Consider the following 23,346-nt stretch of genomic DNA (forward strand, 5'->3'; position numbering starts at 1 on the left):
GTGAGGCTGAAAACTGAATTTCCCCATGGTATGTATGAAATTGGTCTAATTAGATATGATCAGAATCAATTTTATTTGATGTGTAAAGTGAGTGAAATCATTATTCTTCTTTTTTTTCAAGGAGATAAAGGGAGAGCAAGGATGAGCGAGGATGAAAATAAATCAAACGGCTAAGAGAAACATAGCATATTATTATTATATTAATCAAAGATTATGATTATACCGTGTCATTTACAAATTCTCTTTTAAATGCAAATTAGCCTCCCTAGCAAAGGTTAGGATTAGTCTAATCAGTGTGATTGACAAGAGCAGGGACGTGCAGAGTGTGTTAGAGGGGCAGGGGCTAAAATCCCGTAAGAGGGCACTTGGGGCGAAAATAGCAGATCTACAAGTTCTCTTGAGAGCTTGTAGATCAGCTATTTTCGGGGCGCAACCCAGCACTCTTTAGCTGCATTTCTATTTCTAAACAAATGTGTTCAATGCAAAATACTGTGTTCAAGTTCGAAGTTGGAAAAAAAGCAATTCTCCTAAATGCTGCCTTCCACTCTGACGGGTTGTGAGCTTGTAGATCTGCTATTTTCAGCATGCAACCAAGTGTAAAACGACTTGTCTTTTACTCATACTGGATCTCTTGTCCACTAGTCCCTTCCTAACATTTTAGTCTAGTTACTTACTTGTTGAGGAAATTGTCAATATATTTAGTCGTAGTTGAGTCATCGTAGCTTAATTTTCATTTAGATACCATTTCGTTTTCGTCAGTGAAAAAAGTTAGTCAGCAAACATTTCTCACCATAGTTTTAGTCGACAAAATCAACACCGAGCAGGTTGGAGCTCAGTGTCTTGCTCAAGGACAATTTCAGCACACAGCACGAGGAGAAGATCCGAGGATTGAACCGGAAACCTTGCGATAACAAAAAAAGACCTCCTGATACACTGCTGCCCCAGTGTGTTGAATGCATGTATTTCCAAAAGCTGAATGTTTGTTTGTGTGTGTGTGTGTGTGTGCGTGCGCACGCATGAGCATGTGTATGTGTGCAGCACGTGCATGTGTGTGTATACGTGTGTGTGTGTGTGTGTAAATAGGAGGCCCTCTCCATTCATTTCCTGTCTGATGACAGCTGTCTTTTTAAAGAGTGAATGTCCTGGGTGGGATCCTAACATACGGTTGATCTATTGTACACACGGCAAAAGGGCCTGTTGCATAAGACAGCTTTAACAAGCCTGCGCATGACTGCGGCTTTATGTGTAAAGACGCTTCTGTCGCTGCCGTTTGCCCGAAGTCCTTTTGTCGACAAAGTCCTTTAAGGCTTTGCGCTTTTTTCTTTGTGCACGTGCGTCTGTGCGTGACCGCGTGTTTTAATGTTTTATTTAATGACCGCCTGAATATACCTGTCAATCACGCGGTGCCCTCGGGGGGCGACGTGTAGTGACACGTTTGGGATGTTTGCCTGTTGACAGCCTGTTGTCTGTGTGTGGGGAACGCGTCGCCTCGCCCACCCATTCTATCTCAGAGAGGTTCCTGTCTGCCTCCGGTGTGATAGTATATATATATGTGGAATGTTATAACATGTGGAATGTTATGTTGTTTTTCATAGATTTATTATTTATTTCTTCTGAAACAACTGACCATGACTAAGTATTGTAAACCCCATATACTTTGTTGACCATACTTAATCCCCCCTTTTTCCCCCCACCCCGCTACACCTAATCATTTCAGTGAAAATAGCCTATCTACAAGCTTGTAGATCTGCTTAGTTTGCTGAATGTTTGCCTAACATGCCCTCAACACATTTGAGCCTAGGGTTCAATGAATATATATATTATTATTAGGCCTATCCAATGAATTTGAAACATTTTAAATCTGATATCAGCGACTGATGTGATGTGATAGAAATCTTTTTTGTTGATTTGCGTTGAACGGTTTGTTTAACGTAGTAATTAAATGATACCGAGTACTATAACTTGTGAAAGCCTATTCCACTCATTCGCATCATGCTTCCTGTGCCGAACAGATTACTATGTTATTTTCAAACAAACGTGTCCTGACTGGTTTACATTCCAGTTCTGCAATTTGGCTGCCAAAGCATAATTGTTGAAAGTCACGGCTCGCGACAATGACCCTCAGTAGCAGGTCTTGTTTTTGTTTTGTAGAACCAATATTTTATTTAACATTTCTTTTCTTGAAGCATTTTATAGTCTAAATGTATGGCATAGATTCATATACTATCAAAATAACAATATACTGATTATTTCATTGTTTTAGGTCATCACATATGTGTTCATTATACTTTATTTTAGGTCTATATATAGTGGTCTATACTTGGTCCTCTCCTTTTTCCTCCTTTCTCTTCTTTTACCTCCTCTGCGCTCAATGTCTACCATATGCTGAAAATAGACCATCTACAAGCTTGAAAATACGCTATTTTCACTGAATGTTCACCCCCCAGAATATAGGGAGTGGACGATAGGCTTCATGTGGTTAAAGTGTCACAATTTTGTTATTTTTCCAGTTTTTCATGCGTCTATGAGGTGACAGTACTTCATTACGTGCAATGATTGTATTTAGGGTTTCTTCCTGGAGGCTGAACCCTTGACAGTCAAACGTGCCGATGAAAAAAACAGTAATATAGTGACATCACATTATCAGCCCCTTCCCTAACCCCTCCCCCTTTATCATACAACTACAGCTGTGGGTGCGGCTTAAGTTCAGGTGGATCACCACCCACCAGGCAAACCAGGCATACTTAATGAACTGGTGGGGGTGCCCACAAAAGAAATCATGGCACTCCATCTTTAAGGCTAATTGGTGTGGTGTTTCTGATGGCCTTCTATAGCTGGAGATGTTCTGCGAGGTGATGACCATGCAGCAGGCCGGCTACGTGATGCTGATGGACTACCTGCAGAACAACTTCAGGGAGCAGCAGGACCAGTTCATGGGCCAGGTCTTCTCCTCCTACACCGGCACCGAGGAGGTCCTCACGCCAGGTACGTAACACTACGTAGCAAGAGGCTGTGGCTCAGGAGGTATAGAGCAGGTCGTCCAATGATCCCTGGGTCGGCGGTTCGAATCCCGGCTCCTCCTGTCCACATGTCGAAGTGTCCTCAGGCAAGACACTGAACCCTACATTGCCTCCAAATGAGTTGGTTGGTGATGGGCTTGCCGCCATTGGTGTGTGATTGTGGGAAGTGAGGACGCTGGCGTCGACTGTTCGCCGCTTCACGCTTTGAGCACTTGGAAAAGCGCTTTAAAAATGCAATTAATTATTACTGATACTGCAATCTGAGAATCCCAGTCTGTCTTGAGAAATACTGAGACATGGATGGATGGATGGATGGACGCACGTACGCACACACACACACACACACACACACACACACACACACACACACACCAATAGATGGCTATAGCCTCTTGCAGCCACACCATAATAAGATTTACATCAGCACTCGGTCTGACTGAGTTAACATACAGTATGTAGCGTATTCTATCAATGTCAATTATTATTATGTCTACAGTCTACTGTACTTTTTGTGAATAATATATCCCCCAGGCTGGCAATTTGTGCATGAGTGTGCACATGTGCGAGCGAGCGTGCTTGTCCAGTATACCTCCACCCCAAGCAACGCACACTGTACAGTAGCTTACTCTATGCAATATTATAAACACAGACATCCGGCTGTGAGATAACCTTTGTTTGAACTTGCATTGAGCCCCTTGTTGAGGCGTTCTTGACACCTCTGTGCTTTTAAACAAACTAGTGTAGTGATGTAGCTGTTTTTATTCCATTTTTCAGTTTAGAACCATAGCCACATGAAAGCATTTCTTTTAGTAGCTAAAAAAACAAACTTTCCACCGTCCCTCGACTACTACAAGTTGCAGCTGCTACGTTTTTGGGGATTTTGTGCATTTTCTGTTGCTGCCGCAGGCTCTTCCAATCCACATTAATTCCCATCCAAACCATTGACAATTTTGAATAAAATGTCTCTTCAAACAGTCTGAGGTTTCCCCATGGTTTAAGTTTGTCAAGACCACTCATCATTATTTTTTATTGCCGTCGTGCTTGTGTTTTAATATTGTCGAGTTTTATTATGTTTCTTCTTTTTATTTAGCCACTGCTGCTTTTGGTTTTATAATTGTATCATGATGTGTTTTCCAATTTACTCTAGCTATATCGGATTTAAAATTCCCCCCCTATTTGGTCCTATCACCTATCTGGTCACCTGCCATTTGTGTCAACTTGTTTTGTTTTAAAATGTGTTAAATAATGGTGACTTGACTTGACTTGAATCGGGAACCATTGGTTACTTGGCCTCTTAGAAAAGCTAATTAGAAAAATGTACTGTATGTGTACTGTAGCTACTATAGAATCCCACAGATAGACTGACACTGGTAAACAACACAACATTGTGTTATTTAACCAATCAGTGATTGCTTACGTCATCTGAAACGTCCTCCCATCCAGCCCGGTTCTTCTAGATCACCATCGAGGCGTGATTCAGTGCTGTTAAGTTTGGTTCACAACCGAACCGGGCTGAGGTGGAAACACCTGCAGCAGAACTGGTTCTGCGCCAAACAGAACCGTACCGCTCTCAAAACCCTAATGGAAAAGGCCCAATGACTTACTGTCTAAATGGATCCCAGAGAAGTGGATCACAGATGAAGGGAGGACAATTAGACCCAATTGACTGACCTAAATCAGATCGACTTGTCGAGCAATTGATTTTGTCACTGTGTACACTGGTCCCATGTTCAATTAGTGATGACATGTTATTGAGCCATTTGCGTCCGTCCGTGCGTGCGCTTTCCTTTCATGTCACCAGAGACATTTAATTGCCCGCTATAGTCCTAAAAGCACAAATTCCATTCGTTTTGTTATCCCACAACATAAATTAAGTTGGTTTTGTCGACACCACACCATCCTTGATGTGATACTTTCGGTATAGCCTACTTTAATCACTTTTCAATGTTAAAACCACATATCTCTAAATCAATGACTGACAACAGGGACCACAGCTTACACCAGTCAGTGACTAATCTTTTGTTACAGTGGATGGAAGAACATTCAAAGTAATGTAACGGCTCCATGTTTTCTCTTATAAAAGCTATCTTGAATAGGCTCTATTACATAGCAGCCATATTGGAAATAAATTGGGCCTCTCAATTACTTGCATGGTTACCAATTTTGTGTAGCGCAGACATTTTTCGTGTAGCGCAAACATTTTAATTTCAAGGACCCCTATAACCTATAATAAGTGTACATGTGAGCCAACCTATCTGCACCTCGACGTCTTGTTTGACCAGAATGGAACGGCTAGGGCCTAAATGTGTAATTGTTAAGACATGTGAAGGAAGTAAGGAGGAGGCCCAATTCCCTTCCAATACAGCATGCATAGAGGCCTATTCAGTCCAGCTGTTTGTCCAGTGTTTTATGTGCAAGAGGTGATTACACTGTTCTCCCCTGCCCCCTTGTGGTGGAAGCTAGGCAGCACTATTTCTGTTTATATTTAGATCAGAGCTAAATTAACACTTTTACAGTGTAAAGTGAACCCGACGTCAAGTTGTTGTAGGAGTTTTGTTCCCTTGTCAATGTGTTCAAGTAATTCACCAGGCAGGCACCTTCCATAATTAAGTATTATGTTGTGTATTTATTCATTTAAATAGAAACTCTAAATTGTCAAAGTAAAACACATTCACACCACATTTTCATTTTCATCTATCAGACAGAAGTGGTAAAGACCTATTGTATTTTCTTTTTTTCCTCTTCAATGGAACCGTGCTTCAGTGCTTAGCCACTTCCACAAAGAGGATAAGTCAAGTCAGTGAGGGTTTAACACAGATAGCAGCCAACATACAGTACAAGTGTAAATCCCTGTCTATTGTCTAGGAATCTCTAATCTGTTCAAATCCCTGACTCAGTGTGTCTATGATCTTGCGTGCATTATAACAGCATGCCACTAAATATAATCCCAGGGTTTTGAACTCCTCACCCCTGGGACTGTCCCGCTCGTGACATTTTAAGTTGACGATTAATTGTCACGCAATTTCTGTTTGGCATTTCACATTGGAATGTGTAAATAAAATTATACAAATCCCCCTTGTAGTCACAGAGGGAGCATAAGAGGACATGAACTGGCGGTGACAGTCCCCTATAGCCACGCCCTGAAGAAGGCACTGTGTGTGTATACGTCCTAGCGCATCCTCAATGATACCGGGCGAGAGAAGAATATTCTGCATTTTTTTCCTTTTTTTATTTTTCAGTTCGCCTCTCGGCTACCCCATGCTACACTCTGGGCTCATGTTAACTTATACCGTTGAATTCGCTGTTAGCGCGGCAGAAAGAATGCCTCGTCTCTCCTAGTCCAGGGCGCTCTCCGTGGTTTTGTTCTCTCCCTCAAAATATGAACGCTTTTTGGATCATATATCGTATTAATTAAAACCATAGCAATGTAAGCTATAGCAATGTAAAGCAAACTTTTTTTCCGGATTGTTTCCGGGTCGTGGGTTTCAGAGTAAAAGTGGACATGTCTTTTCCGGCACCCCAGAGCTCCTATTTTGAAGGAATCCCGGCACGGATTGTGTTTTAATAAAGGCTTTTAAAATCTTGAATCCTTGCTCAAGAGTGTGTTTGAAGCCTGTCCCGATGGGTACCACTCTTCACTATGAACTAGATTTAACTTCCTAAACCTCATGGACATGCACAAGGACTGGAGTCATCGCCTTTTTGTAACTCAGCTTTTTAATATGATTTGTATCTCTGGGACCTTAAACGAAACATAAAACCCCCAAGAGTTAATTTAACACTAACAATCATTCCCCATTTCCCACTGGAACCGACTGGACCCAACATTGAGAACCCAGTGTCTTAGATGACTCTAAGAATTCCGCCTTTTTTATCCATTGGTTACTTTATTAACAGTTTACAAAAAAAGTGCAGAGGTACAGTACAGTTGTACCATAATTCTAAAAGGATAACACATTAGTGGTATAGTGTATGATATCAGGGTGGTCACCAGCAACATTTGTTAATATAGCGTTAATGAGCAGGGGTTAAAGGTAGAGTAAGTGATTTCACTTAATTCAAATATCACTTATTTTTTTGTTTTGTTGTGATAATCCTCTCTACTATAGAGTGTGCTGACCATATAAGGAGTTCCTCCCTGTCCCCAGTTAACCCCTGGGGGTCAAAAAACCTTAGGTTTCGTTTTTGACTCTCTATCCTGATTGGACGAAGGCTTAGGTCCCACAGCCAAAAACGAAACCTAAGGTGAAATCACTTACTCTACCTTTAAGGTGACTCCTGGGTGTGAGTGACTATAGTTTGTCTTTTTTCTTTCTCTTTCAGTCTGCAGTTCGGAACCGGAAAACATCCAGGCTTTCCCCCATAACCGGACCGCCCTGTTGGTGGTGTGGGAGCGCCCCCGGGCCGTGTACGACTCCGTCATAGAGAAGTACTCGGTCACGTACCGGGTGGTCTCCCAGGGCACCGTGGAGCCCGCCATCTTCCAGTACCTGACCGACGGGGACCAGGACGTGGTAAGGAGGAGGGGGGGGGGGGGGGGGGGGGGTGAGGTAGCAGCGCTGTTGTTTTTGGCACCACATTTTAGATTTCAGTTTCAGTCATAGTCGCTTGAATCAGTTTTCATTTAGTTTTAGTCACCTGGAATGTTTTAGTGTTAGTCTAGTTTTAGTCGACTAAATATCATGAGATTTCAGTCGACTAAATCTACAGTTGAAAAATGTTCGTCCACTACCTTTTTTCACCGAGGAAAACTAAATGGAAACTAAATGAAAACTAAAGCTATGATGACTAAAACTAAGACTAAATGTATTGACTATTTCGTCAACAAATAAAAACGACTAAAAGAAGGGACTAGTGGACAAGAGATCCAGTACAAGTCATTTTACACTTGGTTGCATACTGAAAATAGCCGATCTACAAGCTCACAACGCGTCGCACTGCGACGCGTTGATCGGCTATTTTCGGCTATTTTCAACAAGTGTAAAATCAGCCATCACTGACTGACTGTGTGTCCGTCCAACAGTCCCGTCGCGTGCCCTTGTCCTCAGCAGACCGCTCACTGGTTGTAATGTAATGGTTGTAAACTGTGAGGATTCCCTACTGGGAGGACATAGAGCCCAGAGCCATCTAATAGAAGAGTTACGATATTGAGGGGGGCAGAAACCGAGCGCTCGAGCGCTGTTCATGGGGGGACCAGCTGAAATACATTGTTTTCAACGAGGGCGGCGCAAATAAGAGCAATAAAGTATTGTACAGTAACAACTGAAGTCTCTGTAATGTCTATGTTGTACGATTATTACAAAACAATCTAAAATAAAGGGATTTAAGATCATTAAAGGAGAATTCCATACTAAAAGGCTTTCTTACCTTTCTTTGTAGTTGTTACGTCCCCACCAAAGAGGTCCAGGTGTTATTTTGTGCAAAAGCTCCTTATTGGCTATTTCCCCTACCATAAGCTCTAAATGAATTGCATTGAATTGAATGGGAATTGAATGGGGCTATGGGGTGTTGTGCTAATTCGCTTATTTCCATCGCTCAAAATTATAATTTCTTTACATATATCCTCTCTTCATAATGTAAATAATATCCCAAGCGGCACACTTTACTACTTCTTTCGATGGAAATAAGCGAACTAGCATAACACCCCATAGCCCCATTCCATTTCCATTCAATGCAATACAATTCATTGAGGGCTTATGGTAGGGAAAATAGCCAATAAGGAGTTTTTGCACAAAAAAACACCTGGACCTCTTTGGTGGGGACGTAACAACTACAAAGAAAGGTAAGAAAGCATTCTAGCATGGAATTCTCCTTTAAAGCTGGGCTGTTGCCTGGGTCCAATGCATTTCTGCCTACTTCCGGTCCAGGATTTGTCCCCCTATTTGTCGTCCCCATTCTCAATAGAAGTCTATGTAGGAGAGCCGCCATTGGACTGGCCCCATCAATGAAGTTTGTGTAACTCTTGTCTTACTCTATGGCTCCGGTAGATCCTTCGTCCTACACTCCTCCCACCCAACACCCTCCCTGCTGACAGGCTCCGCCCCCAGCCCGTAGGATTACATCATGCAATGACAATTATCACCCTCCCCCGGCCCAGTCGTCCCCGCCCGGCTTCCCTCCCCCCGACACTCTACAAAGCCGGACGATGTTGTTATTAATGTTATACTAATACGAAATCCCTTCCTCGTCACCAGGGCGCGATCCTCCAGGACATGCTGGCCAACACCAGCTACAAGGTCCAGGTGGTGGCCGTGTGCGCCAACGGGCTGTACGGGCGCGTAAGCGACCAAGTGGCCGTCGACATGCCCCTCCACGACCCCGGTAAGAGCGTCCGTGGTGGTGGTGGTGGCGGTGGTGGCCCTTCCCGTCTCTACGGAGACCCCGCTTAGAGATGTGCATAGTCCTCCTCCTCCTCCTCCTCCTCCTCCTCCTACTCTTCCTCACAGGTTTCATGTACTGAACTGCGTTCTTCGTAGGCTGACCCCCCCCCCCCCCCCCCCATGCGTAGGTCTAGTGGTATATAGGACATACAAGCAAAAGCAATAGAGTCACAACACACTTAGCACCAGTTAGCTTCTGAAATATTTACGGTATACTAAGCATGAGCAGAGTCACTGGCTAAAATGGAATGGTATGCTATACACACCCCTAAGGAAAGGGCTGAATGAAATTAAATAATTCTAAGATTCTAATGACTGTTACCCTCGTGTTGTTACTATTTTACAACATCATTTCCTTTTTTTATATATATATACACACAAATGTTTTCCAACCTCCAGCACTTTATGGAATCTACTATGAATGTTACAATGTTTAGAATTCAAACGTGTGTGTATGTGTCTCTCTGACCTCCCCTGACCTGACCTATGACCCTTCCCGTCTTTTCTCTGGGGTGTCCTGTGAGCATGTTGTCACACACACATGCGGCTCTCTCTCTCTCTCTCTCTCTCTCTCTCTCTCTCTCTCTCTCTCTCTCTCTCTCTCTCTCTCTCTCTCCTTTCCATGGTTTCTCACGGTTCTATGTGTTTCTCTGTACTTCTATTCAAATGTGCTTTCCTCTATAGTTCTAAAGATGATGAAAGAGAAAACATGTTTTGGTTTGGGGTGTCATTGGGGACATTTCCTGTGTCCCACACCATGTCACAAAGAAAAAGACAAAAGACTTTTTTTTTTTTTAAACGGCGCGTCCCTCCCTTTCCACACCTGTAACACAAAGTAAGAGAGCGTTTGCATGCGTGCGTGTGTGCAGCATCTTGTGAAACGTTGGGATTTGGGAAATGGCACTTTGTATTTCATGAACTGAAAGTTGATAAATAAAGTGACAAGCCTTTGCTTTAAAACAAACAAAAACAAATGCTCTGCATCATATTTCAGTGTCAGCTTGCATGGATGAGAGCGGTATAGTTGTGCAACGTTGGGTTGTTTTTTTGCATGACGTATACAGTATGTGTGACCTTAGTATATATATATATTATACTACTGTAGAGACAACATAAGAGTCACTTCATTGTGGGACATTCATTCCTCCGTTCATTCATTCACTCACTCGTTCATTAAACTCACCACCTCATGCTTCATAAACCAGTGTGATCTGGTTTCCATGATGTGTGACTTGGCCTCGACCAGGTAAGAGCCACGCTACCATTTTGTCCCAAATTGCCTGTGTGTGTGTGCGCGTGCGTGCATGTGTGCGTGCATATTTGTGTGTTATGGCTCTGTGTCTCTGCTTGAGTTTGGGGGTGGGTGCATGAGCTGCATGAGACCCAATAGCGTTAACACGTGCATGCATCTGTGTATGTGACTATTGCTCAAATTCGAGTCAATTAACCAAAAATGTCCCTTTTGGTGGTGTCGGGAAATCTTTCCTCATTTTCTTTCCACTTTCTCAACCTGTCACCCCCTGGATATGAACTAAATAAGTTCATATAATGAATAATATCATTCATAATAATGGGTTTTTGATCAAGTTCATCTTTGTCACGGAATGGACTAGAGATGTGCACTGATTTTCAAATGTCCAGAAACACAGAATGTGTACTTAATTTAAACGATATCTTTGCGTGTGACTCAACCTCTCCATTTTGTTTTTACCTCCATCCTTCAAATAGTCCCCCCCCCCCCCCCCCCCCCCCCCAGTCAAATGTTTTAATTTTCTGTTGGAATGGTTCTTGCTGTAACAATTATAACTCGCAATAACTGTTATTGTCAGTGAATTGTAACTCCTACTGATGGTATATTATACGAGTTCTACTAATTCCAACGTGTTCCAAACCTCATATATATCACAACATTCTAAAGTGTTGCGTATAAGCATTCTAATATTGTGCTATCTAATGTTCCAACATGTGCTTGTTTCCAGAAATTGCACTGGATCCAGAATCAAATGAATTTGAGTCAGAGGTAAGTCACTTACTAAGCATGAACCTGATTGTCAGTTTGGTGGGGTTTTTTTTTTGTTTGTTTGTTTGTTGCAGTTTGTATTTATTAAATGTATTTTGCCCACAGGATGACTATGAACCAGATCCGTCATGGACTGAACCGGCCCAAGATCAAGACTGGACTTCAAGCCCCCCAACCACCACCACAACTACCGGCCCACCCAGTCTAACGCGGCCTGGTGTCAGAGCCAGAACAGAGGCTGCAGGCTCAGCAGTCAGGGCTCAGCCTCACACCACCGTGAAGCATCACACTACTGCTAGAGCACCAGTAGGGGTCAGTGTCTCACCAGGAAGCAGAGTTAGAGAACGCAGCAAGGGCTCCACCACCACCACCACCACCACCACCACCATTACTTCAAGCACCGCTCCATTGTACAGCATCGCGGCCACTGAGGGTTTATTCAGTGGTAACGGCGGCGCTCCCACCATCCACGCCACGTCGGTGCTCGCTCCCATAATATACACGTCGACTACAGCACTCCCGGAGGTCCCTCGTGCTGCTGCTGCCGCCGGTGACATCGGCGGCACAACTTTGTCCGTTCAGACTAGGGCCAATAATAGTGGAGAAGTGACGCGTCCCGTTACTGATGCCGACGACGACAACAGGCGAAGTGAGCCCACCGACACGGAGCCTCTTCCGGAACGAGGCACGGTGGGAACGGTCCCGTTTCACGCCCCGAGTCGTCCTAGCGCGCCGGTGTTCTCGTCCACGACTACCTCGGCCCCGTTCGGCGGCATCCACTCGCAGACTACTCAGCCGGTGTTGAATGGTGAGAGCCCCTCTGTCCTCCCCTCCTCGTCCTCCTCTGCCTCCCCCGTGTGTGACACTCCGGACCCCGCCCAGCTCCCCCCCAGTGCCGCCACCCCCAGTCCCTCTGCCTGCCTGCATGCCCGTCCCTCCTCCTCCTCCTCCTCCTCGTCCACGCTGTTGTCTGCGATCTCCTCTGCGGGAGATCCACCGCATGCCGCCGCTGCTGCCTCGCTGCCGGTGGTGGTGGCGTCTAGCGACCGCCCACCGCTCCTCCTGGCTGTCTCTCCCACCCCCACGTCCGTCCCCGCCTCTGGCACGTCGCCCACCCTGTCTCGCTCCCGCTCCTCCTCCTCCTCACGCCCTGTACCCCCCGTGTCTGGTCGGGAGACTGCCCCCGTCTCCCGCGGTGCTGGGTATAACGATGATAACGATGGTGATTTGTTGTCCGGGTCCTCGTCCGGTGCGGCTTCTAGTGGCGACTTTCCCGCGCTGTTCGGCGACACCCCCCCCCGCCTCCGAGGTGCGCCCGCCTCTGTCGCACCGCCCGAGTCCCCCTGGGACCCGTCGTCGGAACTCTCCTCCTCTAGGTCGCCGTCGTCCGCAGTCTCTCTGCCCTCTGTCGGTGCAAGTCTCCAGCCCTCGGTTCTGCTCTCTGGTGACTTCTCTCTCTCCGGATCCACGCCCGGTCTGACCGACGCCGACGTCTCAGGTGGGTTCGACGAGGAGTCGAGTTACGCCGCCGGAAGCGCAATAATAGACTCCTTTGTCTCCGACGTCATGAGTGGTGATGGGTTTCCGTCGGTCAGCAGCGCGGAGGACGCCCTGTCCTGCGCCTGTTCTCTCGAACCCTCAACGTCCTCCTCCACCTGGTTGCATGCCTCGTCGTCAGCCTGGGGAACTTCTAGCTTAGAACCTTCGCCTAGAGCGGGCCTCCCTTCGGGCTCCGGTAGTAGTGGTGTAGACGTCCTTCCCCTTTCTCCCTCTGTGGTCGGCTCCGACGGCGGCCTCTCTGTAGATCACTCTCAGTCTCCGCTGTCCTACACCGCTTTCTCTCCGCCCTCATCCTCCTCACATGCCCCTCTCTTTCCCCTCCCAGCCCCCCACAGTGACCTGCCCGTTTCTGTTGCAGCCACCGTATCCGGCCTGGCGGACCGCTGGCTCCCGTCGCCAGACAGGAGCCGCCTTGTCCACCTCCCAACTCTGACCCCTTCCTCACCCACAGCCTCTCCCTTCACGCCCACGCCCGCCCCGGAAGAACAGGTGACGGGCGACCACGGCGCCGGTGGTAGCGCCGGTAGCGCCGCCGCCGCCTCCGGTTCGGCCCAGTTTGTAGAATCTCAGGAGGGTGTAGATCAGGAGTGGGACAGGGTTCAAAGTTCGGCCTCGGGGGAAAGCGACCTCCCCGATTCGACGGACGCGCGTCCGACCACCTCCTCCTCCCCGGACGAGTCCGACGAGCGCTCCTCGGCTTTCTATTTTGAGAGCGAGAGTGGCAGCAGCGCCTTCGCCACGACGGAGGAGGAAGCGGGAGGTCCTGCATCGACCGCGACCTCCTCCTCCACGACGCCCTGGTCACTGGCCGGCGAGGAGGAGAGCGGCTCAGGGCAGGGTGAGAGCCCGTACGACAACGAGACGTCGTCCGACTTCAGTATACCCGAGCGTGCGGAGAGAGAATCTGAGGAGGAGCTAGTTGAAGGTAAAGAGAAACGACCGTATCACGATGGGGTGGTGGGGGGCCTACATGTACTGTATGCCCCCCAGAGCCAAGTTGGTGGGGGAAAAACTGCATCACATCTCCAGGAATGCCATTGAACCACACAAATAATCAGAGGTCCAAAAGACGACTAATCCACCATCTATATATATGTATCCGTCTGTGGAACAACTACATTTCATCCGTGTCTGTCTGTCTGTGGGCTTCTGTGTGTGTGTGTGTGTGTGTGTGTGTCTGAGGGGCTTGCTTGAGAGAATCAGAACATAATGCATGTGTCCACCTTTTGGGATTATTGCAAATTAAATCATCCATAAGTCAGTGGTAATTGTATGATAGTATGATTCATAATTCATTATTTAGATATCTATTATAGATAAATAGTAGTTACCTTAACCATCACAACGTTTTACAGTTCAGGTTAGAAACTATACAGCAGATAAAAAACACGGCAGGCTGACTTAAGCCTGGCACGACATGATGTAAGCAACACAGCTGCAGCTAATCAAATTAGGTACTGTATACAACGCACCTGCGTCAAAAGTGTTGACAGCACATAATCACTTCATGTGCGGCAAGCTGTGTTGCTTTACTAGCTCGCTGTAGTGTTTAACCTCAACTGGAAAACAGACTACAAAAGAAGCCTATAGCATTTCATCTCCCTTATCCATGTCTTTGCTCCTCTGATTGTCCCATTGTACTCATCTGAAGCAGTTGTGTCAAACACATTGTGGTGAAGTTTCCTTTTTATGATAACTAACTGACTTCACAAGCTAAATTACAACACTTTTCCAAACTATTTAATAAATAATAATAAGAGTTCCATAAATGAATGAGAAAGAAATGTTGTTTGTTTGGGTCCCTGCTCAAATGTTTTGGAACCACTGCCTTAGACCCCCAAAGGCCAAAGGGCTGTATATTGTTTCTCCAGCTTCAACTATGATGACATATTCCCTGATTGTCTATGGATGGATGGAAAGATAACCTCTATGGTATATATACGGTAGTCTACTGTAAACGGCAGACATTGTATACAGTGTATACAATGTCTGCTGTTTTCTTCCAATGAAACATTCTGTATTCTTCATGGTGTTGACACTCAGGGCATGGATAAAGGCTATATCGTTTTTTGTCCTGGAACGCAACAAGCATGTATAAAGTACCATTATCATAACGGAGCTTTTCAGAATCAAACTCTTGCTTGTGCACAGAAATGGCAAGTTTCAAGAAACAAGCTTGTCAGTCAAGGTTAATCCGTACTCGCTGTACCGAAGAACGTACTTTTCTCTCTCGTTGGTTTGCAAACAACAATCGACGCGTTCACTGAGGTCGTGTTCGGTTAAGAATGAAAGTATGCTTCTTTGCTTTTACCTTTAGTTCTTCGCTGCTTCTGCTCAAAAGCTCAAAATCTTTTGAGTTTCTCTGTGCACCGCTGCCCTCGAGTGCTTTTGACATTTTTCACCGTTGTTGGTGTCCGTCAAAGTAAGGTGGGTGAATTGAAAGGGTCGTGACTCATGTTGCGTTGTTGTTGTGTGGGTCTATCGACGTGAGATATGTTTGTGCCGCGATAACAATCGCACATCACGATAACTTCTTCTAATTTAGCCTTTCTTCGCCTTTCTTCCTACTATTATATCCAGAGGCCAGTAACAGCAGCCATGAGTCCAGGGTTGGCATGGTCTGGGAGAGGGAGAAGAAGGCCGTGGTGCCCCTGGCGGTGGTCTCTACCTTCACGTTCCTGGGCCTCATCGTGTTGGTCGGCATTCTCATCTACTGGAGGTATACGCTCACTGCTCATAACTCCCATTATATGACCCGAGGCCCGTTCTATAAATGCCTTCTAAATCAGTATAGGCCTATAGTTCTCACACTTGTTCGTGCCAAGGACCAACACATTGATATGTATTTGGCCGCAGACGGCCCAATCGGAAAATGTTTTGTAGCCTGGGACGGACCCCCCCCCAGAGGAAAAGAAAATCTAAATGATTTAAAAAATGTTTCAAACACAGATGTACAAGCTCACAACGTGGCATGAAGTGACATGCCGGGAGCTTGTATACGTACTGTATGTGTAGTATATCTGCAGTAGGCTACAGTATATCTATTTCTGCAGTTCCACAATGTCTATTTCAGTGTGTTTTATTATTCATGGTTTGTTCAGAGCTTAGAGTCTTATTAAGAGGTTCAGTGATGGGCAGGTGAACAGTAGTTTTATTTTTGTACAAGTATAGGAGACAGGTCTGCAAAGATATTATGTTCTGTATACTACGGTGATTTTGCACATGCGTGTGTGTGTGCATGTGCATTTACACACATTCTGTGGCAAACTATTAATCACTTTGCTGATGTATTATGCCTATGACACAGGCGTCTGTTGTTGGAACTTTCTTTTGGAAATGGTCCTTTCAGGAATTGCCTTTTGTGCTGTCAGTCTGTGACTCACATTATTTAACGAGGACCTTGACGTTTGTTATTGACTTCCAAAAGGACACATATTGGTTTTTCTGACGGATAGATACAGTAGATAGACTGGCAGGGCACTGCGTCAGGCACCCAGAACTTGAGGCAAGTAAATTGACTCTATGTAATGGGAGCCAACCCAGGGCAAAGCCAGGAGGGGAAAGAAGCGTACCACCTATGTAGACGTGCTGCGGCACGACAGCTTGGCTGACAACACTGCAGAGCTCAACAACCTGATGTTGGATAGGAATTTGTGGAGGGCAGCGATCCAGGAATCCCGAGTTGGTGTTGGCTAGACCTCACTCTCGCAGCAACTAACTAACTAGATAGATAGATAGATAGATAGATAGATAGATAGATAGATAGATAGATAGATAGATAGATAGATAGATAGATTATAAATAATCCTTTCACTATGATTGAAAAAGTAATCAAACTGTGAAATCATCAACTTCACAGATGCAATCAAGGACATACTGTTATAACTATTTGGAATATAGTTATTCATGTTTCACATTTCATTTCATAATGTTTATAAAAGCTGTTTATTTCATATTATTATTATTTACAGTTTAAAAAGAACCAGTTGGGACTAGTTAAAAGGATTGAATTGAATATAGCAACAGAAAACAGCTATTCTAAATCAATTCAATCCTTTTAACTAGTCCCAACTGGTTCTTTTTAAACTGTAAATAATAATAATGTGAAATAAACAGCTTTTATAAACATTATGAAATGAAATGTGAAATATGAATAACTATATTCCAAATAGTTATAACACATACTGTCACATGGAATATAATTTAAACAGACTGTACATGCATCTCTCAAACTGTACACCAGGTGGAGACATGACACACAATACAAATGATGACCCATAATAATGCTTCAGGGCTGTTGTATTTCAAGGTTCATGGTTCAACTTTTTCTCAACAATACCAATTACCAAGTAAAAGGCATGTGAAATGCACTATGCGCTAAAAAACCACAACACAGCAGCTACAGTAAAGAGCAGTCTCAAATGTGTTTAAAAAAAACCCCCTAAGCTTTTAAATTAAAAATCAACTAAAAGCAAGTGTGAAGAAATAGGTCTTGAGCTATCTACGGAGGCTGCCTGCATGGCTTAGGTGTAATAATGGGAGTTTATATTCCAAACCATCGGGATGTTTTTTTATAAACCATTGTAGGCATATCGAGCAGGTCAGCAGTGGAGGACCTTACAAGGTTACTTTGTAGATGTTTATTATTATTATTACAAAACATGCATTAACCATTTTATCCCTGTATACGTACACTATTTTCAAAAGATTTGTATACATTTTAGCACTGAGAAAACTGTTTCTTTCGAACTTCACTACGGTAGCGGTGGTCTCAAAAACATAAGGGAAACTTTGACAGAAAAAGACTCGCTCACTGTATAGAAACTAGAAGTAAAACTTTTATTTTATCATGCTCATAAAGTGCTCTGTGCTCAAAGTGCAATTAAAAAGCAAACGTTTCGGTCCTAAGACCTTCGTCGAGTCTAAGGAGTTTTACTTCTTCTTTTTCTGTCAAAGAACACTGAAATAGGACATTTTTACTTTTACTTTTTGTACTTTAAGTACATTTAGAGTATACGGGTATAATTAAGTCTGATGGCTTAGGGCCAAGAAGAAAGTGCGCCATAGTCTTTGTGTGTGTGTGTGCGTGTGTGTGTGTGTGTGTGTGTGTGTGCGCGGCATCAGAAGAATACAATTCAAATCATCTTTGACCCTGAAGGATTACGACACGTCTTAGAGAACAATATAACTTTGGTTGGGGTTGGGGTTTGAATTAATTAACCCTGTGCTGAGGGGGTCATCTTGGGGGTGTTGGGTTTTTTTTTTTTGGGGGAGAGACGTGCGCTTGATGCACACACACACGCTTATGAGGAAATCATGTCAGTGTCTTAAGTGTCTTGTAAGATGAACGGTGGCAGGAGGCCGAGTGTCTTCACTAATCCTGTGGTTGTTGTGAGTCCTTTTACTTCTCCCCTCCCCTCCCCCCTGACGGACTGTGTCACGGTGCTCATTTGACCACCTCACAGCTGTGCATTTTGGGGTCAGTTAGGGTGTGGGGGGGAGGAGAGGGGTGTTGTTTGCAGATCTGGTTGTAAATCTATAGGCTGGATGTACACTACATGTCTTATGATAAAGTGAAATCATTTAAGATGAATTATTTGGCCATGGATCATCTCAAATAGTAGTGATATATTCAATCTCTACAGGGAACAAGGAATTGACATAAAATAAAAAGTCTGATTCAAGCAGTCATATCGTAAAGTGTTGATCTAAAAGTGACATGTGTTGCAAAGTGACACGTTCTGTTGTTGCGTAGATCTGCTATAGTTTTGCTATTTTTGTATAGTGAGTGTGACTGACTGACTGACTGACTGACTGATTCCAGGAGCTAATATATCAAACTACTAGTTATACGAGAAGGTGTGCGTTACCATGCAGCCCCCGTCTCACAAGCATCACTGAAGTTGTTATCATTATTAAAACAACAACATTAGCGTGATTGGCCTTTTGATTCTTAATATCCTGAAATATGTAGCATAATTAATTACTTTACTTTTCTGTACAGGAACTGTTTCCAGACGGCCCACTTTTACATTGAGGACAGCACTTCACCCAGAGTCATATCTTCTCCCCCGGCAGCCATGTTCACAGCTGGTAACTATTCACTCTGATTTAGGGTAATTTAGGGTATTTGGTCACACATAGATAAACATAGATAACTCATTGGCCGCAACAATGGGTCCCAACCCAAGTGTTTGGCCGGGAAACAGTGCAATAAGGAACTACCGGCTCTATTCTCGTCCCTGCCGTTACCCGCGACACTGCCCGCAAGTCAGCCGCTGCCCGGAAATTACGAGTATAGGAGCTTGCTCTGTCCCAAAATGGTATTTTGGTCCAGCGCCACCCGCTGTCCATTATGCCAACACCGGTATTTGCGCCTAGAGGTGTGGTCATGGGCATATTGTCACGCTTTCCCCTAAATGGCTATTTTGATGACACACATTTGGATAGTGGAGTTTAAAAGTACCCGTAAGCCGGAATGCCAAATTAGTTTGGTATAGAGCGGTGCGCGCCACGCGCCTGCAATGGAGATGTCCGCGGAGTCAGGCTGCTTCCTTATTCTCCTATGCATCCCTGATGGTAATTTTCCTATGATCAACATAAGTGAGGGCCTGCATGTCAATTCCTTGTGTCCATTGTGTTTATATAATTGTCTAAAAGCAGTTATTTGACTTGTGCCATGCATTGTGCATGATTCCATAATCCTGGTGTCTATACTGCCTCCCCCTGGCCAGCCGGGGGTGCCTGATTGAGGGGAAACAAACTGGTTGGAATAACGTGTTCCTTCCACGCACTACAGTACGTCCAACCGGGGAAACTCCCCCTGTCAGGTGAAAAGAAGCAGATTCGACTTGCATGCATTGTAGGAAGCATGAGGTCAGTCCATTGCTCTCCCCAGGTTGGCAGAGGGAGTTTAGTTTTTGTGGGATAAATCCCCTCCAAATGACTTACACATGATCACAGGGGTGACTTGACATTGTAATTGGCTAGCAAAATCAGTGGGAGGGGCCTATATTTCCGAATGCAATTTCCCCAGAATTGCACCTTTCCTGTACTTGTACTACTTGCCCGACGGGCAGGTGCCTCTGAGACTGATTACACCTCAAAATACATACATCAATAATAATTATGAACTATTATATCACACATTATATGCATATATTCGAACGGGTACCTACGGACTAGTGAGGAAAACTTGGGAGAATTATCCGTTTTCCATTAGGACAGATTGAAATTGATAATCGTTATACAGTACTTTAACCACTTGAACCCCTGCGTCCCTATTCTGGGGGGAACATTCACTAAATATAGCCCATCTACAAGCTCACAACGCGTCTCTCAAGGTGGCGCGTTGTAGAATAGATCTGCTATATTTGGTGAAGAGACTGTAGACTGAAAACAACGTAAGTAAAGTGCAAGTGACATTGAATTCCAAATATTATCAAAGTATTCTGAAGCACCACTGGGACTTGTGTCAAGGCACCCTAGGGTGCCACGTACGTACGGCACTAGATCTGATCCATATCCTTCTACTGCTTCTACGATTCTGCCCCGCGCAGTACAAGGATATGGGACTTCCAATGTTAAATCTCAAATCGAAATCAGACCAGCCTCTCCTCTTTGGCGTAAATAAAAAGAACGTTTTTGCTACTCACCAAAACAAAGGCGGGTTATGTCAATAGAAAGACTACTTTCCTTAGTGGAAGCACTCTGAGCCCCCCACCACACGTATAAACGGTACTTTTTGGCCAAAAAGGGATATTTTTTCACCGGAGGAAAAATATCCTCTATGAGGCAGTTCTCTGGGCAATATCAGTAGAGGGCGCAGCGGAGTAACTAAAAATGTTTTTTTTCCGGTGGAAACGAAATCCTTTTTTGGCTAAAAAGTACAGTTTATACGTGTGGTGGGGGGCTCAGAGTGCTTCCACTAAGGAAAGTAGTCTTTCTATTGACATAACCCGCCTTTGTTTTGGTGAGTAGCAAAAACGTTATTTTTATTTACACTAAAGAGTAGAGGCTGGTCTGCATTCATGCGAGCGGCGGACGTTGATAGTAACATAGCTCTAATGCATGCATTAGAGCTATGGACCAGAGCTAGTACGGCACCCACTTTGAGAAGCCCTCAAAGCCCTCAGATGATCACATGTTCTGTGCTCTCTCTCTCTCTCTCTCTCTCTCTCTCTCTCTGTGTCCTCTCATCAGACGACCACGTGGCCATTCCTGTGAAGGAGTTTGTCAGACACGTTGCAGAGCTTCACCAGACCAACGGCTTCACACAGGAGTTTGAGGTCCTACATAGATATTTATTTACTACACGTGCCTGATTCCTCTTAACCCATTCTGACCTGAGATCAGATTCATACGAGGTTTCCACTAGGACACACACTGGTCTGATATTAACCCATTCTGACCTGAGATCAGATTCTAAAAAAATGTCGGTTTTTCAAAAAATAGCAGACCTACAAGCTCGTAGCGCGCCACTCGGTGGCGCGCTATGAGCTTGTAGATCTGCTGTTTTTCATTAGCTAAAGCATAACGTGATGCTAAACACCAAAATGGGTTCCCGTTCAGAATGGGTTAATTGATGCAATCTAAGATTCGCCTATGGGGGATTTTAATGCAAAACATAACGCTGCGAACCAGGGTCTGTAGTACACAACTCTTAACAGTTGTGTTATTATTATTTGTAAAATAAATTAGAAGAATCACACCTGTGTGAAGTGAGGGGCGCTCTTATCATCATACGTCATCATCTCATTCCGGCCAATCACAATTTGCGTCCTCACTCACCTTCGTCTTCAATGTTTGTGTTTTACGAAAGGTTTGTGTTTACACAAACACTCAAAGCTGGCCAGCCATTGTCAATGGCATTCAATGTTTGTGCTAACACAGTGTTTGCAAACCCTCACAGCTGGACATAGGAGGACCCTCACAAACATTATATTTTTATGGGCGCTAAATGATGATTTTATTGGCTGAGCACGGAATGTGATGTATGATGATAAGAGCGCCCCTCTGTGTGATTTATTTTATTATGTTGGGCTTTTAATGCTTTGAGCTCTGTGTGCATCTCATAGTCTGCAATGATGAAGTTGTTTTAGTTGCATGATATTATATGTGGTGATTGTTATCACGGGCTTTCTCAGTGAAGGACAATTTGACACACATTTCACTTCAAAGCTGCCGTTGAAGGGGAAAGATCTACCTAAAATCTAATCAAAATCTAAATTCTGTTGTATTGGAAATGCATATTGTCTTTTCATAATGGATGATGTTTTTTTATGTAACATTTGCGCCTCACTGATTCCATTGAGAGAGATACAAACAAATAGCAATTGCCAAGAAACCCAACTGAATTTCAAAACTAGATCAAGATGTTTACCCTGCTTGATTGATTGATTGATTGATTGATTGATTGATTGATTGATTGATTGATTGATTGGCAAGAACGGTCGTCGTTGATTGAATTGTTGATGAGCTTTATGTCTGCCTTGTAATTTATTTATTCTTTGCACTTTTCTTTGTGTTGGCTGTGTGTGATTGGAACATCATCATCATGGCTGTGCTTTCTGCATTCTCACTGCCACCGTTAGATATTGAAAGAGAGTTATGAGGTAAGACAACATCTATTGTCTGATAACTTTAACCATGCTTTATCTCTATATACTTCATGGAGTCCCCCAGGGCTCTGTACCACACCCCCCCTCCCCTTTCCCTGCTCTAGACCAGGGGTCATGTTTTCAGCCCGGCCAGGGGTTCCCAAACTGTGGTGCGCTAAACGCCCTCTAGGGGGTGCGTGACATGAAAAGGGTAATGGCGGTTTCATGGTGTTATTTAACACAAACAGCAAATTCCTGTAAAACACAGAGTAAGGAGATGTATAGAGCAGCTCCTTGTCTCTCAGTGTATTGTAGCAAATGTATCATTTTCGGCCAAATACAACGAAACTGGGCGTTGGGTGGGGTGTCAGCGAGGTCAGGAGGTAAGGTAACGGGTGCACGGCCAAAAATATTTGGGAACTGCTAGCTGATAGAAGGAGATGAAGCAGGGACCTCCCCCACTACATAGGCCTATACAATTGTGTTAAAGATTAAACTTTTCCATAGATTCCATAGACAGCATCATTACGTTGGATTCATGTTGATGCGTATTTAACCAATTAAACCATCAATACTCATGCTGTAGTAAACTACAGTATGTAGCAACTGAGGTTGAAGACCCCTGCTCTACTCTACACCAAATCTCTTCCTTGAAAATAGACAAGCTACAAGCTCACAACACGCTGCAACTCATTGTGAGCTTGTAGATCAGCTATTTTCGATGTGGGTTCATGTGGTTATAATGAATGTTGAATGAAGTATATAGT

At 44.3% G+C, this 23,346-nt stretch overlaps 1 protein-coding gene across 6 annotated transcripts in view; it reads left to right on the top strand.

Moving 5' to 3' along the window:
- Positions 1 to 23,346, top strand: part of ptprz1a (protein tyrosine phosphatase receptor type Z1a) — a 99,731-nt gene that overhangs the window by 64,230 nt on the left and 12,155 nt on the right. For 3 of the 6 annotated variants that reach the window (XM_080762515.1, XM_080762511.1, XM_080762512.1), the window contains exons 8-17: positions 2,835 to 2,985; positions 7,344 to 7,534; positions 9,215 to 9,341; positions 11,380 to 11,420; positions 11,526 to 12,228; positions 13,306 to 13,905; positions 15,561 to 15,699; positions 18,985 to 19,073; positions 21,183 to 21,268; positions 22,574 to 22,594. In XM_080762515.1, coding sequence (XP_080618641.1) covers positions 2,835 to 2,985; positions 7,344 to 7,534; positions 9,215 to 9,341; positions 11,380 to 11,420; positions 11,526 to 12,228; positions 13,306 to 13,905; positions 15,561 to 15,699; positions 18,985 to 19,073; positions 21,183 to 21,268; positions 22,574 to 22,594 — 2,148 coding nt within the window. The remainder of the gene's footprint in view (positions 1 to 2,834; positions 2,986 to 7,343; positions 7,535 to 9,214; positions 9,342 to 11,379; positions 11,421 to 11,525; positions 12,229 to 13,305; positions 13,906 to 15,560; positions 15,700 to 18,984; positions 19,074 to 21,182; positions 21,269 to 22,573; positions 22,595 to 23,346) is intronic. The other 3 variants (XM_080762514.1, XM_080762513.1, XM_080762516.1) reach the window with 3 other exon arrangements.

The sequence above is a fragment of the Protomyctophum bolini genome (assembly GCF_963924005.1).
Source record: "Protomyctophum bolini genome assembly, chromosome: 4".
In the NCBI taxonomy this organism is placed as follows: domain Eukaryota; kingdom Metazoa; phylum Chordata; class Actinopteri; order Myctophiformes; family Myctophidae; genus Protomyctophum; species Protomyctophum bolini.